General features: G+C 37.6%; 2 protein-coding genes across 4 annotated transcripts in view; one reads left to right on the top strand and one right to left on the bottom strand.

The window, feature by feature from the left end:
• Window positions 1-1,611: 1,611 nt before the first annotated feature.
• Window positions 1,612-7,326, bottom strand: ATG12 (autophagy related 12). Its single transcript, XM_063295324.1, has 4 exons — window positions 7,079-7,326; window positions 5,810-5,946; window positions 3,962-4,024; window positions 1,612-3,457 (listed from the first exon to the last, which is right to left on the bottom strand). The coding sequence occupies exons 1-4, from the start codon at window positions 7,287-7,289 to the stop codon at window positions 3,398-3,400; spliced, it is 471 nt and encodes a 156-aa protein (XP_063151394.1). The 5' UTR covers window positions 7,290-7,326; the 3' UTR covers window positions 1,612-3,397.
• Window positions 7,327-7,434: 108 nt separating this feature from the next.
• AP3S1 (adaptor related protein complex 3 subunit sigma 1) overlaps window positions 7,435-18,267 on the top strand; it is a 29,028-nt gene continuing 18,195 nt past the window's right edge. The window contains exons 1-3 of one of the 3 annotated variants that reach the window (XM_063295312.1): window positions 7,435-7,655; window positions 10,275-10,366; window positions 11,891-12,002. In XM_063295312.1, coding sequence (XP_063151382.1) covers window positions 7,587-7,655; window positions 10,275-10,366; window positions 11,891-12,002 — 273 coding nt within the window. In that variant the 5' untranslated portion in view covers window positions 7,435-7,586. The remainder of the gene's footprint in view (window positions 7,656-10,274; window positions 10,367-11,890; window positions 12,003-18,267) is intronic. The other 2 variants (XM_063295315.1, XM_063295314.1) reach the window with 2 other exon arrangements.

Below are 18,267 nucleotides of genomic sequence, written 5' to 3'. Positions count from 1 at the left end.
AATTCCATCTGGCGGGGTGCAGGAGGTGGGCCTTCTCTGCAGCAGCTCCCGCCCTTTGGAACATCCTTCCCCAAGAAGTGAGGTTAGCCCCCTCCCTCCTGGACTTCAGAAAACAGCTAAAGACCTGGTTTTGCCACCAGGCTTGGAGTGGGGAGAGGAAGAGCCATTCCTGGGCTTGGTTGGTTCCCTAGGCTTGCTGGGAGCGGTCTTATTCCGTTACCGGTTGAATTAGATCTGCTGTCACCTGGATTTTATTGTATTTTATACTGGTATTTATTGCTTATTGATATGATTTATAATTTTATTGAACTTTAACTGTTTTATTGTGAACTGCCCAGGGTCCCCTGTGTGGGGGAGATGGGCAGTGATAAAAATATAATTTTTTGCAATCTTGGCTTGAAAGAATGAATACTGAAAAAAATAAGTAGCTTTACAAAAACAGAGATCAAACAAAGCTTGTTTATGCCATGGACAAAATATGTTGAATAATTTAACACAGTGGATTCTAAAAGTGATACATTACTATTATGGGCTTCAGTTGCTGAAACCATGTTCAGCCTTGCCAGTTTTTTAAAAATAATTTTTATTAGTTTTTTTTTACAAAGTTAAAAGATAAACACAAAACAATATAGGAAAAAAAGTAAGAAAAAGATAAAGGTGTTGAGAACAATAGAAAGCAAAGAGAAAGAAAACAAAACAAACACTTAAAGAAGTGACTTCCAATCATCTTTATAGCAGTTATAGACATACTTGAAACCATTTCCCCCTTCTGAATTACATAACATGTTCCCATCTCCCAATATTCAACCCTTATTAACTGGTAAATCTTGCCTGACCAATTTTGTATTGAAGAATATTTTAGATATATCAATTTAAAAACAGGAACAAGTATAGGCCATAGTAAAAAGCAAGACACTATTAATTTTACTTTTGACTGAATGTGGTTATGGATAAGTATTAAAATACCACTGGTATAGTCTCCTTCCAGTTCTTAATTCACTCCCTAAAATTGGAAAAATAATCTAATCTGTGATGTCTCTTAGAGACACTATTTGATAGTTATTAATTTAAATTCTGTAGGCGCCACTTGATGCAACCTGTTGAAAGATACAAAATATAAACATGTGAAGGTCATGAGAGTTCAGCAGGGAAGGTGGATATGCACATACCATTTGGATGAACATATAAATGGAAAGAAGTAACAAAGGTCACACATTAGGAGCAGAACACGTACACCTTGGATAAGAAAGAATGCAGAAGGTGGTTTGCTTTTGAAATGGTTCTGAAACTTATTTAATATGTGAAGACTATCTGGGCCTAATGATTAGAATGCCATAATTTTCAACTTATAGATACTTCAAAAATGAATGCAAAAATTACAGGGAAATTAGTTTTCTGTCTGCTTGGGAAGGTAGTGGAGTCCTTGGTGCTCTCTGAGCCTTGTTGTTTTCTTGCAGACGTTTTATTGCCAGACTAGGCAACATCTTCAGTGCAAACCGTCCCTCTGTTCGCACCAAAGATGTTGCCTAGTTCAACCCTGAGCTACAAATATTTGCTGGGAAGGTAGTGTTTTGCAGAGTTCTGGTTAAAACCAAAAGGAGACAAATAAAATTTGTAAATTGCAGTGCAGCTTTATGATGGTAGAGGATGTGTAGACCAGAGTTTTGCTAATCAGCAGTTATCTGAGAAATATATATAAGAACATATACTGCATGTTTTAGAGAAAATATGTGATAGACTTCAGATACATGTTTTGCAACTGAATACAATAGCAGTACATATATGATAAAGGATACACAAATCACCTTGAGTCATTTGGTACTGACATTAATAAATCTTTTAAATACAATGACTCACCACTGAACAAGAAGAAAAGGATGTGTGATGCTTACTTGGTTGTTCATTTATGAATAAATTAATAAGGAATCTTTGTGGTAACACTGGAGATGGGTTAATTAGGGCTTGAATGCATGTGTACTTGGCTGAGAACTTGAATGATTTGCAGCAACTATTAGATGGTATGATGCAACGAGCATAGGTCTGAAAATTAATGTATTAACAAGACAGCAAGTATGGAAACTGGTGTGAAATATTTTAAATATTGAAAAATCAGAGCAAGTAGATTATTTTATATAACTTGATAAAATGTTTTCTATAGATGGAAAAGTGGAGAAATTTTAAGATGTGTACATGCTGGCAGAATGATGGTATGTAGTATGTGTATTGGACATCCAAAGAAATGAAAGTGGCTGTACATAGGAGCATTCTCCTGGCCACTTTGTTACGTAGAAGTGAATTGGCTATGTTAGGAGAAACATAAAAAAGCTGAATGCAGTAGGAATGCATCACTTAAGAAGCAGGTGTGGTAAAAACAGAAAATGGTCAAGAATAAATGAGTGATGTATGTGGACTGAATGCACAGTATGAAAGAAGTACCATCCTGTAGCATGAACAAGGATTGAATTAAAAAACAAATATATGAAAGAAGAATGAATAGGTTGAAAGGGAAGGGAAGACCAAGAAAGACTTGGTTAGAAGATGAAGTCCAGAGTCTCAAAAAGTTTAAGGAACAAAAGGCAACGTATGAAGCTGTATATAGAGGAGATGGAAACAGAGATGGTTTCCAAAGAAAGAGAAGTATTGTGAATAGTACTGATATAAACTAGATTTGATCGATTTTTTTTTTGTAAACCCTTGTCTTTAATTTTTTTTTTTGCTCACTACTTCTCACTTCTTTCTGCTCTTTGCATTATTTTACTTACCTCAAAATAGAATGTTATATATGTATGAAAAATCTTAAGCACTTGGCTATTCTCAATTTCACATATACATTCATTGTATATTTCATGGGAAAAAGCAACTAATGGGGAAATATTGTCTCAAACTCCCTGTGGGCTCAAAAAATTAAAAAACAAAAACAAAAAACAAAGCTAAATCCAACTGCTGCATTTCCAATAAAGAATCACAGACAAAACCAAATAGAAAATACATCCATTTATCTCAGATGCAGATACTTCAAGCTCTCCATGTACAATAAAGCTCCTTCAAAGAGCAAGACTGTAAACTCCACAAAGCCTGGTGAAATGTACTCTCCAAGCCAGGCATGAGCCTGTTTCCCAGGAACAGACATGTCCAATCTTGGAACAATAAAAGCTAAGTTCAGCTGTAAAGATGGTACAATAATTTCTGCAAGATAGTCATAAAAGAAATTGAACTATACATATTCCTCAGTATGAGTGTTCTCCTATGCTGACATGCAGAGAAAAGAGAAGAAAAAATAAAGAAAATTCCATAGCAACAGTGCAGACATTTCTTCCATTTGTCCACGGGGAATGTCTCTGAAGATTATTGTAGCCCATCCACCGTCTAATAGTCTTAAGCAACTGTAGCCATTAATTCATCCCCAGGCCTGAGATTTACAATAATGCAACACAAGTTTGCCATCACTTCCAAAACACTGTAAGAAAACAAGAAGAAAAGAAGTTTAACAAGCAGTGAAGCAACAAATGTTAATACCTAATTAAAATTTACAGTATATTAGCAAATTCTATTGCAGTTAGTTCCGTTAGTTATATGAAGAGTTGGGATTTTCTTATGAATTGACAATACATTTTCAAACAGTTTAGATTACTGTTATTTGTTCCAGTGAGATACATCTTAAAAACATGAGAGGAACCTCTGACATTCTTCAAGAAAGACTATGGCACTTCCAAATCAAAGAAAAATCAATTTGTAGAAATGTTTATCAAATTCCATGAGCATTCAGTGCCTTCACGTGAGGTCCTGCAAGATCTCAGGATTAAGACTGTTGGATTGTCATGAGATTTGGTACTTAAAAGAATCCAGCTGTTCGTAACGCTTATGAAAGTACCCACCTCCAAAATGCTAATTTTTCTAGTACCAAGTGACCTCTTAATTCCTACCATGAGAAGCAGAAATAATTTTGTAAATCAGCATTCACCTCATATAGTGTTCCAACCTCCTGATCTGGTGAAGGAGCAAAGGACTGATTCACATAAATAAACTGCATGAGAAAGAAATAACACATTGGTAACTTTTTATCAACTCTAAACAGAAGAATGCTGTCCAAGAATATTATAGCCATTATGTCTTTTGATATTAATGCACTTTCTATATGAGGAGTCCTACTTTGTAGACATTTCATTATCCAACTAAGTAACATCATCAGTGCTCCTATTTTCTATTGTCAAAATGCTACACGCCAACCCCAGTCTTTTATATTTATTCAGAAACAGCAATACAGCATAGACGCACTGGTGATAATTCATCTTTTTTTCAGAATCGTTTTTTTATTGTGACTACCAGGTTAAAGGGAAGAACAACCTCCCCCAAATCCAAGGCAGAGGTTATACTGCTACTAAGCTCCCTTTTCCACCCAAAAGAAGTGTTGCAGTTATTGAAATGAGAAAAACAGTCCACTGCTGATCCAGGAAATTGGACTCTCCACATTTCCTGCTTCAGCTTACAATCAGTAGCATCATTAAACAATAGGACTGAAAAGAATAAATTGGGCCCTGGGCCTCAGTGGCAATTTGTGTGCCTCCAACAAACAGGAGTCTTGAATGCACTCTAACATTTGGAAAGGTGTTTTCTTCCAACTTTTTTTTGGCTTGTATTACCACAGTTCTTTTTGTTGTTGTTAATAAATAAAAACACAGAAAAAAAGTTCTGGGCCCATGGTACAAACCATTGTGTAGAACTCAACTTACAGTTTTCACTGTAAGCTAAATAAATCATTTAAAAATGTATTATGACATCTTCAGCAAATATTACTGAATGTATGTAGGAACTGAATAAAATTTAGCTACCTTACACATAGCAGTGGAACAAGAATCAAACATACTGTATGTTTCATCTTCTTTGTCCAGGAACTTTTCCAAATTAGGAGAAATTTAAACTGGCCCTCAGATTTTTGTAAATTTACAAATTTTTGTAAATGTAGTCAAAAGTTTTAGGCAGGTGTGAAAACATGCTGTAAAGTAAGAATGCTTTCAAAAATATATATTTGTTTATGTTTATCAATTTACAAAATGCGAAGTGAGCAAACAGAAGAGAAATCCAAACTCTACAAGATGATGTAAAGTCATTGCTTGGTAAGTGAAGGGGTTCCTCAGTCTAAATCCCATTTGTTCTTCTCCTACCAATCGTGATCTTGTATCCAGTTAAGTAGGATTATACAAAGATGTTTAGCATGTAATTTGCTAATCATTTTTAATAAATGAATTGGGTAATAATTGTCAGGACCTTTTCTCTATCTCAATCCTCTGGGATCTGAGCCAAAGTGCCAACATATATAAATAATGCTGCAAGTATAGGTGCCCATCAGTCACCATAAAATTAAAAATTTAATTCTTAAAACTTCAGAACTTTAGCAGGGACAAAATCAGAACATGGGGATAAGTAAATTGTCTAACTCCCTGAACTGGTATGGCAAACAAGTCCAGAATAATCTCCATGTTTATTCCCATACTGTATCTGATAGTGCATATAGTTTTATTGCAGTATGTGAGCTTCAAGCCAGTCATATGGGTTTAGGTTAGGGAATCTTTCACTTGTACAGCCATAATTAATTTTGACAGCATGAGGAAAGTGACTTTTATGGATTTTCATCACTTAATACAATACAGTATATTCTTCTGTTAAAAGATGTAGTGTCTACACAGTTATTTCAAACGGGATAGCACCATACAATATATGGCTACTTTTGGCACTCATAATCATCATTTTTTTTTAAGATCTTAGGCTTTCCTTCAGTTTCTTATTTAAAAATGAGAAAAGAATCACATACCAGCTGTTCAGAGGCCAAAAGTTTGAGAAATTTTTTGATGAAGTCAATTAGGCTTTGTATTGTTCGAGTTCTTTCTACAGTCCATTTTTTGGTCTTCATTATAGGAGTATCTCCAACAGCTTTGAGCAACACATCAACTAGAAAACAGAACACACTGAAAATCAAACACAGTATATAAAAATCAAACACAAAATGAAAATCAAATACAATATATGCTTAAGTATACTGAATGAGGTCTCAAAAATACAGAATGGGCTGAGATAAAAGCAAACACCCTAATCTATAGAATTTAGGAATGGCTAATTTTGCCAATTTGTATAATTCTATTTAAAATATGTTTACAAGATAAAACCACTTCAAAATAAATCTCACCACAATAAAAATGAAAAGATTAATAAAATAGCTATAAAACAAACATCCGGCTCAGCTAATAATAAATAATTGCTACCAAAAACTAAAATAAAATGCAGTTGAAGAGAAGGCTAAAATAATGTTTTCTGAGGACCTGTAATAATGTAGCCTAATGGATTTACGATAGTGATAAATTCCAAATGCAAGACAATGCAACCCACCCTCCCCTTGTCTTCCTTATTCCTGTCCAGCCTATCCTTCAACAGCAAGTAAATGAGGATGGTCCCTTTTGCTGATATAAAATACAGACAGGCTGAAAAGGATGAAGGACCACACTGAAGTAATTGGGATACATTGTTAAGATTTTAAAGCAGACATACATAATCTTTTGGGATCTGAGGACTGACTTATTACTATACATTCCAAGAAATAGGTAATTCTAAAATCTAATAATGTGTTACATAAAATTACCATGCATTTAATAACTTCATTTTAAAGATGACAAATTGGTAACTTTTCGAAGGGTTCTGGACACTACCCCAAGAGTTTGATGATGGCTGGAAGGTGCTTTGCATGCGGTCCTGGGCTTGTACATTGAACTTTTAATTATATTACATCGTTTGATTAACTACTTACACAACAGCTAGAAAGGAATTTAAGAGGAATCTGGCATTTATCAATAGATAACCAATGAAGTTCTAATATTAACTTTCTCAGTCCCTAACCAGCAGAATGTGAATCGATAATAGAGAGGCCTGGGGGTGAGGCAGCTTTACGCAGCCTGTGGGAATCAGAACAGGGAGAGGGAGACAATCAATACAGCTTCCTTGGAAACCTGAAAAAGGGCTGCGATAATTACGATAGCAAGTTTCCCCCGCCCTGCCCAACAAGTGATCTTTCCTCCTCCCGCCGGTTTACTTTTCTTCTTCGTGTCTCCTGCAGGTTCTTCGGCCACCGGGGAAAGAGCCGCGGGGGGAGTCGCGTCGAGCATCCCTACCGCAACTCCTCCTCCTCCACCTCCATTTTCCGAGGTTTCTTCCCCACCTTCCCCTCGGCCTCCCTCCTCAGGCGAAAAGCCGGGAGCCGCCGCAACCGGCAGCGGCTCTACCTTCTCGCCGGCCTCCGACATAGTAGCGCATAAGCGGAAGTGGCGACCCGCCCCTCGGTCGCTTTCCTTAACTGGCGTTAGGAGCACATGACAGTGAGCTCAGACTTCGAGGTTTTTGTCCCTCGCCAGCCGCCGTCTCCCGCGTCAGTCAAATGATGCGCTCCTTCCGTCTCAGACTGCGCCTTTTGCTCGGGTCTTAGAGGGGGGCGCGGAGCAGGGGAGGGGCTTCCTTCGATTCGCTCGCCGCAGAGTGGGGTACGCGAGCCCACTCCCCGCGCCGCCTTGGGGCTGCTCAGCCGCCGCCCGCTCGCCCTCAACATGATCAAAGCGATCCTCATTTTCAACAACCATGGGAAGCCGCGGCTTTCCAAATTCTACCAGCGCTATGTGAGTGTGGGGGGAGCCCGCCCCTGGATGGCTAAGGGAAGGGCTGCGTTCGCATGACATACGGAGCCATAAACTAGCCAGCCACCTTTTAGTCTCCGTGGTGGGCGAGCCTACCTGTGCGGTGGGCTTATAGCTCAAGGCTAACCCAAGAAATGGGGCGAACGGGTGCTGTCAAGTCGTCCGAAGGCAAGGGCTGGGGTGGGAACGGCTCGACGCCGTGACGAGGAAGTCGATGCGAGCGAGGCGGGTTGAAAGGCGCTGCTCCCCTTGCCCTTAATGGCCTTCGTCTTGTGGCAGCTGTTTGAGACGCCCACCCTGCAGCGGGAACCCCTTCGGCTCTAGGAGACCTTTCGCTGGACGTTTATGTGCAATAGCCCCCCCCCCCCCGCGTAATTCGTCTTCTTCAGGCTCTGAGCGAGAAGATAACGGGAGATCTTAGGTCGCGTGGACAGCAGAAGCATCAGTATGCTGAGTTGGAACAGCTGTTACTGATACGTACAGTGACCATATTTCCTTGCGGAAAATAAAGGACAAGCCTGAAAAAGGGGCAGATCTGAAAGAGGTTCATAAGGATAAAAACATTTAATTGTTTATAACCTTGCTTTACAAAGGAAATTCAAGAGCAAAACCAAGAAAATAAATGATTAAATCTAAAGGATAGCTTTCTGAAACAAAGGACTGTCCTTATAATAAAAGACGTATGATCACTGTACTAATATGGTGTTTTTCAAATGTGGGATTGCAGCTCCTGTTGTTCCCAGCCAGCATTGCTATGTAGCTTTGCCCACCTGGAGCTTCCAGGTTAAAATTCTCACCATTGGCCAAATGGGCTGGGAATGATGATGGTTGTAGTCTATCACAATAACTGTGAAGCTTTTTTTTAAAGGCAAGATAGAAAACAAGAGAGCCTGAATGGATGCAGTGAACTTCTCATGTTGCCTGAGAACTAAAGCTTTATTCCAATTAGTGATATATGATACTTAGCCAGCCTTGGGATAATAATACAGGAGTTAAGTTGATCCTGTGCACTGTTATAAATTGAAAGTTGAGTGTTTTGTTTGCTACTGTTAGGTATCTAATGGGAGAGAGGAAACAACAGCAAATATATGTTTACCAAAGAGACAAATGCAAAACAGAATGTCATTAGGGTTACTTACTTTCTGTTCAATTGATATAACTTGGCACTGCCTATAAATAGAAGAGTGTGACTTTTCTACATGCGACTGTGTATGATGAAGATACTGTTGGTGTATGTGTTCTGGTGCATGTGCAGAGTGCCAGAAAGTGTTTGGCACAAGAGATGAGTAATGACACCAGGCATTACAGGAAATGTAGTTGTATTCAAGCAGAGAATATAAACAGTTTTCTTCCACATCAATATACAAAAACATAGTTACAGTCTCACCATGACACACACAGCTGGGCAGGCTGGTTTCAAAACGCAAGCAAGCAAGTTTCAAAAGGCAGCTTTCCTTATATGGTCATCCAATACTTAACCTTTTGACCTTTTCACATTTTAACCTAAGAACCATTGATGTCTGACCTTTTGACTCTGCCAGTGCTAATTACCTGGCACCCAGGTGACTTACCCTTAGGAATAATACAACACCAATATATGTATATGTTTTCTTATGTAAATGTTCATGCCCATTCTTTCTGATTAGCAGTAGAGATATGCAATAAATAACAAATGTTTGTATGCTAGCATCCTGATTGGGAGTGGCTACATGTGAAAATAACATGGTTGTTAGGAATTATTAAGCAGGAGCACTGGAGATAGAGCAAGATTTTTCATAATAGATCTTCACTTATCCTGGCTAAAGTGGGTATTTATAAAACTCTGATCTTGTTCTATTTCTTATTATTGTGACATGCTACTAAAAGTGGCTCTGTGGCAATTGTGCCAAAAAGTAAAAGATTTGAAAAAGATTTGTCATGGGGATTTGATGGGGATTATTGAATAGAATGATCAAGAAGTCTGCAGCAGAAGTTTCATTTGCTCACCACTCACTATATCGGCTTAGATCTATTCCAAAGAATTTCCCCAACATTGGAAACAAATTGTATTGGAGGGGAAAATCTGATTCATTAGGGTTGTAATATATATTTTTATATAATATAAAAATAAAATATTTATTATATTTGAACTTTCCTCCAAATGCTTAATACAGCATAGACCTTCACCCTGAGCAGCATTCTGAGGTATTTAAAGTCCCACAGTGACTCAGTGAACTTCTTGAGGGTTTTAACATAAGTCTCTTTGGCTCTGGACTGACATTAACTATGACATTGCAACAGCTTTTCAGTTGCCATTTATTTAAGCTCTTCGTCCATGCCTTTTGCAAGCATGAATGAAGCCCGCATGGATGGAGTGGGTTTGTTTCTTTTTCATTCCTGTCTGGTTCTTGTCATCTTTGCCATCTTTGCCATCTTTTATTTTTGTCTCTTTTTGTTTTGTTTTGTTTTACTTTTGAGCTGCCTAGAATCATTGGGAGTTGGGCGGCTTATATATTTAATAAATAAAACAATAAGTGTTTTTGTTACAAAAGTTATATGGCTATGTATGATGACAGAGCAATGTTTGTATTTGGAAATATTAATGTATTTCCTTTTTTTCAGAGTGAAGATATACAACAACAGATTATCAGAGAAACATTCCATTTAGTATCAAAACGTGATGAAAATGTTTGTAATTTCTTAGAAGGAGGCTTGTAAGTATGATCAAATTTGATGCTACTTTGCATTGTACTGTGATTTGTTCTCAAGGTAGAACCTCTAAAGTAGAAAACTTGAACTGTAGTCTTTACCAAGCCTGATACTTATGAAATTTTATTAATGCCCTGTTCTGGAGATCTGTTATAGTTATGGCATGTTTGTGTGTGTGTGTGTGTACAGAGAGGGGGCGGGGAGAGAGAGAAATATGGCATCTGTATAGCAGAAAACATAGCATTTGGGTTCATCCATTAGCTGGAGGCAGGATTTGAATCTTATGTCACAGGGTCACAGTATTTAAATCCTTCATTAAAAAACATCTAAATGTTTGGTTAGACATTTATTGCATGATCTTAAATCCTTCATTAGAAAGCATTCAGTGTGCAGATTCTTTCTCTTAGTCATTGCAGACCTTGTCCAAGAATAACCCTCTTCTAAATTGTTTCATTTTTTATTGTAGTGTGGACACAGTATATTTTATGAAAGAGAGACTAAAATTTATCCTCACAGTGTTTCTATACCTACTGTTGTAGGACACTTCTTAAATATCAAAATAACAATAAAGAGTATATATTCAGATTATCAATTATTTTTATCATTAAATAAAACTTATGCAGCCTTCCAGAACTGAATAATCTTTATCACTTTTTAAATAATACTCTTATTCATTGAATAGCTGTCTTCTAAACAACAACTTTTCAATATCATTATTGATGGATTCTGCATATATTTGCATCATTTTTTATGTCAGGATAGGAAACTATAACCTGCATGTCGTCCATTACTCAGTTCTCAGACTTGGGCCTCTGAAATTGACGCGGTGGCGCTGCGGGTTAAACCGCTGAGCTGTCGATCGGAAGGTCGGCGGTTCGAAACCGCGCGGCGGGGTGAGCTCCCGTTGCTCGTCCCAGCTCCTGCTCACCAAGCAGTTCGAAAACATGCAAATGTGAGTAGATGAATTGGTACCGCTTCGGCGGGAAGGTAACGGCGTTCCGAGTCGTCATGCTGGCCACATGACCCGGAAGTGTCCCTAGGGACAACGCCGGCTCCAAGGCTTAGAAACGGAGATGAGCACCGCCCCCTAGAGTCGGATTCGACTGGACTTTACGTCAAGGGAAACCTTTACCTTTACCTACCAAACTGTACCAGCACAACCTTTTGCTGTTTAAAAGAGGAACCCAACAGTTAAGTTTAAGCTAAGGCATTTTACTGTTTTACTTAAAACAACAACAACAAAGGTTTAAGAGCTGTTTCCCCAGTATGTTAAGGGAATTAAAAAAAAAAACTTGCAGTCCCTGGCTGCAAAAAGATTGTCAGCCCCATTGTAAAACCTACCTTAGAAGATCTCTCTGCCCACTAAAACGTTTAAATGTTTTGAACGTTAATGTGTTGCCTTTGACACCAGGGTCTTTCATTCTTTTTTTTGTCACAGTTATGCTTCATACTTTTCTTTTTTAGCTACTAACCAAGACACATTGGAATGTTGTTAATTGCTCTTTGACACTTACCCTATTCTGTTTTAGATTAATAGGTGGATCTGACAACAAACTGATATATCGCCATTATGCTACATTGTACTTTGTCTTCTGTGTTGATTCTTCAGAAAGTGAACTTGGAATTTTAGATCTAATACAAGTAAGTCATCTATAGGAGAGTCACAACATTTTATACTGTTGCTTGTTCTTTGTTTTCTTATTCGATAATGAAGGACATTAGAAATCTTGATGAAATAGTATTTTGCTAAAAAATATTGTAATTGGATAACATCTAAACTGATCTTTTATTCCTTGTCTTTAAGCTTCAAATTTTTCAGTATCTTTACTTTGAATGTTTTCTCAGTGTTAGGTTTTAATACAAATATCAGGAAATGACTATACAGTTGTCTATTTTGATCCCACTGTTAAGGAGTGGATGTAAGCTCTAAAAAGTCCTTTGGAATGTTTCTGTTCAGTAAAAAAAATTCTTGGTCATGCTTGGAAATTGACATGATAAAATAAATACAAGGTAGATAATTTTTAGCTTTGTAAAAGATTAGTTGTTCTCCATGATTTCAAAATTTATAGTAGCATTTAGTCATGGTCCTTTGCTTTTGCAAAACGAAATTTGCATTTTATATTTTGTCATGGACTTCTAGAGCAGCAGTTCCCAACCTTTTTGGCACCAGGGACCGGTTTCGTCGAAGGCAATTTTTCCACGGATGGGGGGAGGGATGGTTTTGGGATGATTCAAGTCATCCCAACCTTTTTCCCAACCTTTTATTCTTTTTTCTTCATGCCGTTTAGAGATAGCAGCCAGTGGGCTTGCTTTCTCTGACAGGAGGCGGAGCTCAGGTGGTAATGTGAGCGATGGGGAGCAGCTGTAAATACTCAGGCTGTAAATTCGCTCGCTTGCCCACCGCTCACCTCTTGCTGTGCGGCCTGGTTCCTAACAGGCCATGGACTGGTACTGGTAGCGGCCCGGGGGTTGGGGACCCCTGATCTAGAGTACATTCATGTTGTGAATGTCAATATATAGTATATTCTGTATGTATAAAGCATACAATTTAAACTCATTTTTAATTTACATTTTAATTAAGTTATTTTGAGTATTCAACTTTAATAAAAGTCTGTTCCACTTGCCTGCAAGTTCTCTCTTCTCACATTCATATATTACCCAGTAAAGCAATAGGTGTATGAAGGAAGGTGATTAATTACAAAGCTGAAATTTTTGAAATTTGATGTTGCAATTGGGACTTAGATTTTGGAACTGTACTGCTTTTTAAATGGTTTTCTGATCAGGTTTAGGGATCATGAGCTCCTTAGGATAGAATAAGTAGGATGTGGTTTCTGTAGTCATGGTATTAGAAACAAGTGTATCCATAAGTGGTCAAACCACTATACTGTAGATAGTCCAGTGTTTTTATTTATTTATATGACCGCTCAGCTCATGAAATGCATTTCTGGGTGGTTAACATAGGATTAAAAACAAAACAAGTTAAACAATGAACATAAAAGCATGACAACACAATATAAAACAGAGCGCAAAACAAAACCATGCAGGTACCTAAATCCTTGTTCCAGGTGAACTTATCCAGCATCCTAACCCAGTGCTTGGGGGAAAGCCAGGTTTTTAAAACCTTATGGAAAGCCAGCAAGGCTGGGGCCTTTTGAATCTTGGGATATGCTCTTCTAAAGGGCAGGCTCCAGGACAGCAAAGGCCTATTTTCTGGGTCCCATTAGATGGCATTGTTTCATGGTGGGGACCAAGGCATACCCATATTGTCAGATCTCATGGGATGGAGAGACTAAATCAGAGATAAGCAGTCTTGCAAATAACTTGGCCCTGTGCCATGAAGGGTTTTATAGATGATAACCAACACCTTGAATGCATTCAGAAGCCTATAGGAAACCATTGCAGCTTGCAAAGTAGCAGTTATGTGGGTGTACCTATACCCCTACGTTTTGAGCCAGTTGTAGCTTCCAGGTGGTTTTCAGGGGCAGTCTTGCACAGAGGGAATTGCATCTCTAGGCATCCTTTCTGCTGCTTCATCTCCTGTAGCATATCTGAAAAACAGGGAGCTTTCTGGGATCCATGAGCAGAGAAAATCCACACAGGAGCAGTCTGATTCAAGGCCATTGCTGCCTTGTTCCAGGCAGTGACTAAGGCCCCTGTAAAGCCATACACACGGGGTTTCAGGAATAAATCCAAATTCCCTCTGGAATCCAACAGGGTCCATCAAGCGCCTGGGGTGGATTGACTGAATAGGTAAAGCCAGCTGGTTGACTTTGGGCCAGTCACTCCCTCTCAGCCCAACTCACCACACAGGGTTGTTGTGGTGGGGAAAATAGGAGGAAGAAGGAGTATTAGGTATGTTCCCTGCCTTGAGTTATTTATAAAAATAATAAAGGCAGGATAAAAAAATCTTTTAAAAAAATAAAAATAAAAATACTTTTTTCCAGGGTCTCCCACTGAGATTTCTGTGGGTGATGCCTCTGATTATATTACAGTTATATTCTGTATGTGATTGTGGGGTCACATGCAACTGCAGATAGCTTTGTTAAAAGTGTGAAATCTCTCTCTCTCTCTCTTTTTTGGTATTGCTTACATAAAGAAGAAAGAATCTCAGACATTTTTTTCTAACTATACTTGGGCTTCCTAAGTACTGTGAATTAAATAACTTTTCCTATGTAATAGTGCTGTGCATACTTCTAAAATACTTCTCCCCCTTTTCGGGGGAGATGGGTGGTGGTAAAGTTTGAAAACAAATAAATACATAAATAAAATGATTTAGAAGTGTTTTGGACCCTGAATAAACAAGCATCTTTGCTATTCATTAAAGCAACCCAACTTTTTTCAGACTTTTGGGCATGTGTGAAAAAATTGTGACTGCTTTAAGAGTCTTACTAACTTTGGGGAATTGATTCCTTAAAGCATGTGCATTTTTAAAGGCTTTCTGGAAGCATGAAAAGTAGAGGCCAGGCTGCTTTAATTAATAGAACAGCAGTGCTGTGCTTATGTGAGAGCCAAAGCTTTTTAAAAAAAAACATGTACTACCCTAATATATAAACTTATTAACTGGTATTGGTTTCAGAATAAAGCAGTAGAGGGAGCTAGATGCTAACTTACTATTAGAGCCTAATTTTATTTACTTTTCAGATTGCAGTGACTTAAAAATTAATGTCCCTTTATTTACTGATAAACAACTAAGTGTAGTATCATGTTTTTAGTTGCTTCCATCCATCTTTCCAGTTGAAAAAATAAGTTTGGATTTATGTAGTTTTAATTTCCCTAATCTCCCTGACTCACCTTTCCATCAGTCTTTTTACCTGCACTATTGCTGTTTTTAAAATGCTGCCTACATAATACATTGTAAGTGATTTGTAGAAATAGGTTCTTTAACATCATTAGACCAGAAAATGCTTAGTTGTGCAGGCACTTGAATAGTCTTATTTTAGTTCTGTTTCAATAATACTTTAATAGTAGCATAGGGGCTTTTAGTGTAATCTTTCTCTTTAACTAGAAGCACCTATTTTGACATTATGCTTAAAATGCTTGTAACATACCTGTGCAAATAATTTGATATGCTTTACTCCAGATCTGCTCCTTGACCCAGAAAGCAATGACTCAAAACCACAAACTGGGAGAGTTAATTCTTACATGGTCAGATGAATTTTTTTAATCAAATTTTTAAAATCAAATTTATCAAATCTGGCTGTTACCATATCAAGAGACCTGCCCCAAAGAGAAGCCCATCTAGTTCATTGCATAGGGTGGATAGAAGAAAGGTACAAAAATGTGATACTGAGCCCACAATATAAAGGACTTGCTTTTGATATACAGCAGCTGAAGGAATTCTTTGATATGGCTTCTTGGCTTTTCCACAGTAAAGATATTTATAAGAAGTTCCAGGACTCTTTTGTTACTTTTAATCGTGTCCAATCAAGACTTCTGGGGAAAACTTGACATCCACAGCTGTTCTAAAGCCCTCACAAGATGCATGTTCCCAGAAATGTCTTTTGCAAATGCACACACATGCTCAAAAGTTCTCAGGAGGATGTCAAAACAACTGCATTGAGCCTTCGAGCATCTGCTGCACAGCTTCAGGCAGCAGATCCAGAGCAAAGTATTTCCTCAAATGATTTTCCTTGTTCTGAGCTTTTTGGAAAACAGACCTGTACTGCAATTTTGCTGCTGCTATTTGAGTTTACTAATCAACAGAAGGCAGGATCTTATGCCAGCAAAATTAGAGGTTTATTCCAGTGTGGTACTTAACTTGCTCATGTTTCTAATTGAAAGAGCTATTAAAATTACCATATGTTAAAATTAAAATGGTAATTGTTGTGCATGTTATAAATAGGATCCTTTCTTTACTGGTATTTAACAAACAGGCGTCTTTACAAATAGCGGAAACCTGACTGTACAGTTTGGTAAACCAAAGTCTGTACAGGGTACAGAAGGGAACATAAATGGTCAAAAATCCACATCAGGGATCAAGACCAGCAAACAATACCAAAAATCTAAAGAAGCTGATGTAATGAATAATCTTGAGACAAGAATGAAGTTCAGGAACATGATGGAGGAACGCTGAAACAGGCGTTGGAGAGAGGAACACAAAGAATGCTGAAAACAAAGGTTTATTCTCAGCAACTCTGCATTTGTTAAGAGCTTAGATGCAGAAGTAGTAACACCCAAGCTCAGTTCGGGCTCTTTATATCCCATTAGAAGAAATGCCTAATACCAAAGAACTCTTTAGCCTTGCTTCCCCTACCCCCATTCTGAATTTACTTTGCCACCTAGCAAAAATATTTGTCTCATCAAGAGGTTGAGAGTTGAGAAGTGTCATCATGGTCAAGTGTCTGGATTGCAAGCCCAGAATTCCAGGCCAAGTCTGAACTCTTTGGCAAACAAGTTGTCCTTGATACTCAGCTCCTCATTCTCCGATAAGGATTCATCTGAGGAAATCATGACAGCAAACAATGAACATTGTAAGCATGGTTGTTTAAAAATGGATTGATGAATAGGCTGTTTTATCAAGAAAATGAAGTTAGTTTTTGCTTTTCCAGTCCTCCGGTACTACAAGAAAGAATTTGTAGCACCAGAGGACTTTCATTTCTGTTTTAGATTGCATAAGAAAGCTATGGCTATACTCAACCTATAGTTAAACTGAACAAGCCCAGACTGCCTAGCGTGTGTATGTGTGTGTGTTATATATGTGTGTGTGTCTGTGTATATGTATAATAAAAAGGTCAGAAATGTAGTGCATACATCTTGTGGATTAGAAATGCACATTTGACTTTGCTACATGATACAGAGATAAGGAGTGATAGTATTTCTTTATAACAAAAAATAACCTTGAATTAAAATTGTAATTACTTCAGATAGGTCTAAGTGACAATGAGCAGTGGTGGTCATACTTACTACAACTGGAATACTATTTTTGAACAAGAACAAAGTTTCGTTTTGAGTTGGTGGAGCTAAAAGCTTGGGAAGTGTATGTGAATGGCACCCAGAGACTTTCTTCAAAATAAAAATGATGCTCAAAGCTGGCACTTTGCAGCATGCTAGCTTCTAAGTTTTTAATTTAGAACAATATTCAGAATTGGAGTTGGTGGTTGTGAGTGCTGAAGAAAGTGTCACTAAGTGCATTGGCAACTGTAAGTCCCTTTATGGGAACAAAGGGAGTAGTCTTAAAACAAGGAGATCTGGGTTCAAATCTAATAGACAGGTCTATTTTATTTCATAGCTGAAATAATGCCACCCATATTTTGCTGGGAAAGTTTCCGGTTCAGTTTTATGCTTTCAGTTACTGTATAGTAAGAGTTTCTAACTATAGTTGGAAATACTTGACTGAAGTAAGCAAATATTATATCATAGGCTATTATTATTATTATTATTAATTTTCTAGCCATACACTTAATTAAAAAGTAAGATAAGGCTAGACTCACTGAAAGAGCAATAAACCTAATACAAGAGGATTAGAAGTGCAGAGGTGACAAGTAAGGAAGTGTGGAACAGCTAGTTTATCCCTGGTCAAATTGTAAATGGAGTTTAAAGCAAATGTCTGTGGAGTAGGTTTTGTTTTTAGAATATATTTATATATTCTGATTGCATATATTCACTATAAGCCCTACTTTTAACAATGGCCTTTTTAGTAAAAAAGTTATGTTTCTGTCTTTTTATTTAAAGTAAACTATAGCTTTTGGTGCACGTTTGTAACAGTACGTCATTGCTCATAAATTACAGCAATGTGAGGATGTTAATTGTCTACCACAAAATTATCCTATATTGGTTAATAGGCTAACTTTTGTAGATCCTGTTGAGATTAATGTGATGTTCAAGTAGTGTATTATCTTAAAGAACAATAGACTAAAAATGATCTTTTAAATGATAATTTAGCACATTTCCTTTTTGCTGGATTAAG

Source organism: Candoia aspera, chromosome 2 (genome assembly GCF_035149785.1).
Source record: "Candoia aspera isolate rCanAsp1 chromosome 2, rCanAsp1.hap2, whole genome shotgun sequence".
Taxonomy (NCBI): Eukaryota; Metazoa; Chordata; class Lepidosauria; order Squamata; family Boidae; genus Candoia; species Candoia aspera.
Note: the sequence above shows the minus strand (reverse complement) of the source record. Positions and strands in the feature narration are given on the sequence as shown.